This window comes from Drosophila gunungcola, unplaced genomic scaffold (genome assembly GCF_025200985.1).
Source record: "Drosophila gunungcola strain Sukarami unplaced genomic scaffold, Dgunungcola_SK_2 000016F, whole genome shotgun sequence".
Taxonomy (NCBI): domain Eukaryota; kingdom Metazoa; phylum Arthropoda; class Insecta; order Diptera; family Drosophilidae; genus Drosophila; species Drosophila gunungcola.
Genome location: NW_026453199.1, coordinates 950,966 through 956,117, shown reverse-complemented (window position 1 = coordinate 956,117; position 5,152 = coordinate 950,966). Strand labels below are relative to the sequence as shown.

The 5,152-nt window shown below is 38.1% G+C and overlaps 1 protein-coding gene across 1 annotated transcript; it reads left to right on the top strand.

Moving 5' to 3' along the window:
* Positions 1–2,551: 2,551 nt before the first annotated feature.
* Positions 2,552–4,917, top strand: LOC128263692 (uncharacterized). The gene has a single exon (XM_052998783.1). The coding sequence runs from the start codon at positions 2,782–2,784 to the stop codon at positions 3,643–3,645; it is 864 nt and encodes a 287-aa protein (XP_052854743.1). The 5' UTR covers positions 2,552–2,781; the 3' UTR covers positions 3,646–4,917.
* The last annotated feature ends 235 nt before the right edge of the window (positions 4,918–5,152 follow it).

Genomic DNA, 5,152 nt, shown 5'->3' with positions numbered 1-5,152 from the left:
AAACTGCGGCGAAAGTTATTGCCGCTAATTTTCTGAGAGCTACACTTTTCACAATTTGCACTTTTTTCCAGCTATTTTTATTTATACCCTAAATTGGTGCTCACTACGACGAAAGTTGGGGGAATTAAGTTCGCACTAATTGGGTCGACGACGAGTATTTTATTGCTTGTTTTTTGGCCAAAGCGATTCACATATAATTCGAAATATATTATGTTTATTGTAGAATTTTGGTTGTTAGTACATGCAAATTTTTATTTCTTGGTTAGAATGCTCACTATCTACCGATTTTTACACGAATGCAAAAAGTTGAAAGATGGGCCAAAACACAATTGACAAAACGCCACAGATTAACTTTCAACTTTTGGCACTCTATACCTGGATGGCCGACTTGATAATTGCAACTTCCTTTTTGACTTCCATTTGGCGGCAGCAGCAAATTAAGCAATTTAATTTGCCGAAACGTCAGGCGCAACTTCAAGAACGGCAGAAAATTTCCAGCGACGAAATTATTGAATTTAATTTATTGGCCGAACCGACACGAATAAATTGGTTTTTGTTGGTATTGTTTATAGTTTTTCACCGAAAAAAATATTAAAACTCGCGAACTCTACTGCTGATCACGTCGGGGTCACCATGAAAATTTAATACTATTTTGTATTAACAACGCGAAAACTTGTGAACGCAGTAGTTCGAGACGATTTTAATTGCGAAACTTGTGAAAACTATGTCGAAAGCGCGACGAAAAGGAGTGGCTACGATGGCGTTCGATGGATCACTAACAATTATATTTCAATAATTTCTCTTAGAACCTAACTTATGCTACGGTGGCGAGAGACGGGGCGAATTCGCAAGAGCGAACAGACGAAAGCTTTATTGGCTCCCGCTCTCGCCCTACAGCTAGTGATTTAAATACAAGCGCTGAGTGCGCAAACACTCAGCCAAAATTATTAATCTAAATAATTGCGAACTCCCAATGGTAAATAATCAGGAACGTAATCACACTTTTTCAGTAAAATAAATGATGACTAATTTATTGGTATTGGTACTGGTAAAACCCCTGCTCAAATCTTTCTTTATGTTATGGAACCAAAAAAAAATATGCAAAAACAAAAATAACATAAAATAGATTAAATTAATAAAAACCTCGAAGATCATGAAGTGGATCTTAGATATACCAAAGTCGAAACAAATGAAACGTAAAGCGAAATTAGTAAACCCATTCAAAAAGACAGGAGCATTAGAACAGAAAGGCGAAACTCATTTGCAAGAAACTAATAGGGGTCATAAAGGAAGCTGACAACAAGAACTCTGATCATGACGAAAGTAACATCGACAACACATGTTACTTCAAATAAGCACTAAAACAACTAAAACAGAAAATCAAGGGAATTATTTCTAAACAAAGACAAAAGCGAGGATTAATTAAAATTGTAGGAACTGCTTATAAATACTTATTTGGAGCATTAACAGAAGACGATAAAAAGAATTAGAGGATAAATTAGAAAATGTACAAGATCAAGTAATTGAAAATAAAGATTTTAATGAAATAGTTACAATAATAAATAGACAATCCGAAGACATGAAAAGTCTTGTAAAAGATGAAGAAGAAATGGATGCATTACACATTTATATACCCTTGCAGAGGATTTTATAATTTCAGTCAGAAGTTTGCAACGCAGTGAAGGAGACATTCCCGACCCTAAAAAAGTATGTATATTCTTGATAAGCAACACTAAGAGAGTTGATCTAGCCATTTCCGTCTGTCCGTCCGTCTGTCCGTCCGTCTGTCCGTCCGTTTCTACGCAAACTAGTCTCTCAGTTTTAAAGCCATCTGCACGAAACTTTCCCAAAAGTTGTCTTTCTATTGCAGGTAGTATATAAGTCGGAACGAGCCGGATCGGACGACTATAGCATATAGCTCCCATAGGAACAATCGGAAAAATAAATAAAATAATATATAACTTTTCTGTTTTTTATTTTTTTTTAGTTCTTCGAGATATAGTAATGGTTAAATATTTCAGTATCACGGTTAGCTTACAGCTCCCATAGGAACTATCATAAAAATAAATTTAAAAAAATTATAACTTTGCTGTTTTTTAATTTTTTTTTTTTTGGTTCTTCGAGATATAGTAATGGTTAAATATTTCAGAATTACGGTTTAAATTTCATCAATATCGGACGACTATAGAATAAAGCTCCCATAAAAACAATAAAAAATATTTTAAAAAAATGTTTTTAAAAATTTAACTTTTTTATTTTCAAATTTGTTAAGAGCAGACCGCCATAATATATACATATTTATATATTTTTCTTATTTACATTTGAATATATACTGTCTACATGCATTATCCTTACATCTACTACTATTATTTATATTTAAATATTGTCAAATTGTTTGGTTTATTTGTATGTTTTTTTTTTATTTTTATTTATATTTTTATTTGTATAAATCCATGAGTGGCCCAAGTGAGCCCGGAGTAATATAAATTCAGTTTTTCTTTGCGTATATGTCGGAGATTAATTTGAAATATAATGAAGAAATATTATTTGTAAGTCTCTGAGTGTATTGAATAAACGAAGTTAAAAAGAAATAAGGAAGAGAGAAGCTTTTGAATGAGAGCGCGGTGGGGAAGGAGAGCGAAATCCCTACTGAGCGTGGCGCAATGAGAGGTAGAGAATAATGAGCGAGGGGAAGGCAGTTCAAGAAAGCCTGCGAAACGGAACAGACGCTCGTGCAGAGAAACCATTGCGACTCGCTGCGCTGAAAAATATAATTCCATAATGGCAGACGAACCAAACCCCTTATCTCCTAAATCAGAAGTGGGATCACCACCCCTACAAGACAATTCGGAGAACAGCTGGCGCACGCTTCTGGAATCGCAAAATAGAGTGATTACGGAACTTTTGAAAGCAGCACAATTAACGCCGGCGCCTAGCACGCGCCCTGTCTCGGCAGTGCTACCAACGTTCAACCCCGAAGCTGCTGACGCCGACGCAGCAGCATGGTGCAAAACGGCTAGCATGATTTCATGTGAACATCAGCAAGAAGGTGCATCTTTGGTAATGACACTCAGCAAGTCGTTGCTCGGTAGTGCATCGCAGTGGCTATCACAAATATGCTTCGCCGGAATGAGCTGGGCGCAATTCAAGGAATTGTTCATGGAGCGCTATGAAGGCAACGAGACGCCGGCGGCATTATTGCTAAACATGCTGAAGGGACGCCCAAGCCCCAACGAATGCCTATCAGTGTACTCCAGCCGAATGGTTACATCTTTATTAACCAAGTGGAAAGCGATGACACACGAAGAAATTGCTATATCGTTGGTTCTGGCACATTCGTCGCAAATTGATTCCAGACTGCAGCGCTTAGTGTTTACAACAAACATAAAGACAAGAGCGGAGTTACAACAACAACTCAAAGCGCATTCGTTCGTCAGAAATTCTGAATTCTCTGGAATTGACATGGGCCCCGAGAAGAAGAGGTTTAAAATGCAAACGCCGATTAGATGCCATAGTTGCGGAAAGCTGGGGCACAAAGCAATAGAGTGTCGCAGGAGGAAAGCAGAAGAGAGGAACGAGACAAGAGCAGGCCATGGCAACGGTAGATCAACGATGATGAGAGAGATCAACTGTGACATGTTTTAAGTGCGGCAACGTTGGACACATCGCATCAGTGTGCACGAAGGGACCAGCAGCAGCGAGTAAAAGCAGCGAGAGAAGAGTAGACATGTGCGCGGTTCTTCAGCCTAACGGAACTGCAATACAATTCGGTGAGCGGTTTCCATTTTTCTTTGATTCGGGTTCCGAATGCTCGTTGGTAAAAGAAACAACAGGCGAGAAGCTAGGCGGCAAAAGATGTCATAATTTGGTAGTTTTAAGAGGCATTGGCGACAATATTGTCAAGAGCACCATGCAAATTCTGTCTACCGTACAAATTTCAGAATTTAATTTCGAATTGTTGTTCCACGTAGTAGGTAATAAGTGTCTCAAATATGATATGATAATTGGACAAGACATTTTTCAACTTGGCTTTGGAGTAATGTTAGAAAGTGATAAATTTGATATTTATAGAACTCAAACGGTATTATCGGTAATTGACGATAACACATTAAATAAGATTGACTATAAAAATAATGTTAATACAGATTTAATTGATAGTGATAAGTCAAAGCTAAACGACATATTGACCAAATATTCCATGTTCTTCATAGATGGTATCCCAAGTAGGCGTGTAACTACGGGTTCATTGGAAATCCGTTTGCTGGATAGAAACAAAACGGTTCAAAGGCGACCGTATCGCCTTAGCGAAAATGAGAAGCAGATAGTTAGGGACAAAATTCACCAAATGTTAGAAGCAAATGTAATACGACCTAGCAGTTCTCCGTTCGCTAGCCCAATGTTACTAGTCAAAAAGAAAGACGGGAGTGACAGACTATGCATCGATTATCGTGAACTAAACGCTAACACTGTGTCAGATAGGTACCCCTTACCATTAATCGCAGACCAGATTGATCGCCTGCGAGGTGGAAAATATTTTTTTAGCTTAGACATGGCCAGTGGCTTTTACCAGGTGCCTGTTCACCCCGATTCCGTTGAAAGAACTGCATTCGTGACTCCGGAGGGTCAATACGAATTTCTAGCAATGCCGTTTGGACTGAAGAACGCCTCATCGGTCTTTCAGCGCGCCATAGTTCGAGCCTTGGGGGATTTAGTCAATACTTATGCAGTAGTCTATATCGATGATGTGCTAATTGTTTCAAATTCCACAGATGAAGCATTCGAAAGATTAGAGGCAGTGTTGAGCGTGTTATCAAAGTCGGGGTTTTCTTTCAATGTAAAGAAATGTCAGTTTCTACACACAGAGATAGAATACTTAGGATTTCTAATAAGGGACGGTGAGCTAAAACCCAACCCTCGAACAATCCAAGCACTAACTAACTAACTCAACTACCTAAACCAGCTTCAGTCACACAGATTAGACAGTTTATAGGATTATCATCCTATTTCAGGCAATTCGTACCTAGATTTTCAGAAGTAATGAAGCCACTAAATCAATTAACTTCAAAGTCAAATGCATTCGAGTGGAAAGAGCAGCATGAGGAAATTCGTCAAAAAATCATTAAGGTGCTAAATAGTGACCCTGTGTTGATTA

Coding starts and splice junctions, on each gene's coding strand:
- LOC128263692 (XM_052998783.1), top strand. CDS start 2,782: ATGGCAGACGAACCAAACCCCTTATCTCCTAAATCAGAAGTGGGATCA.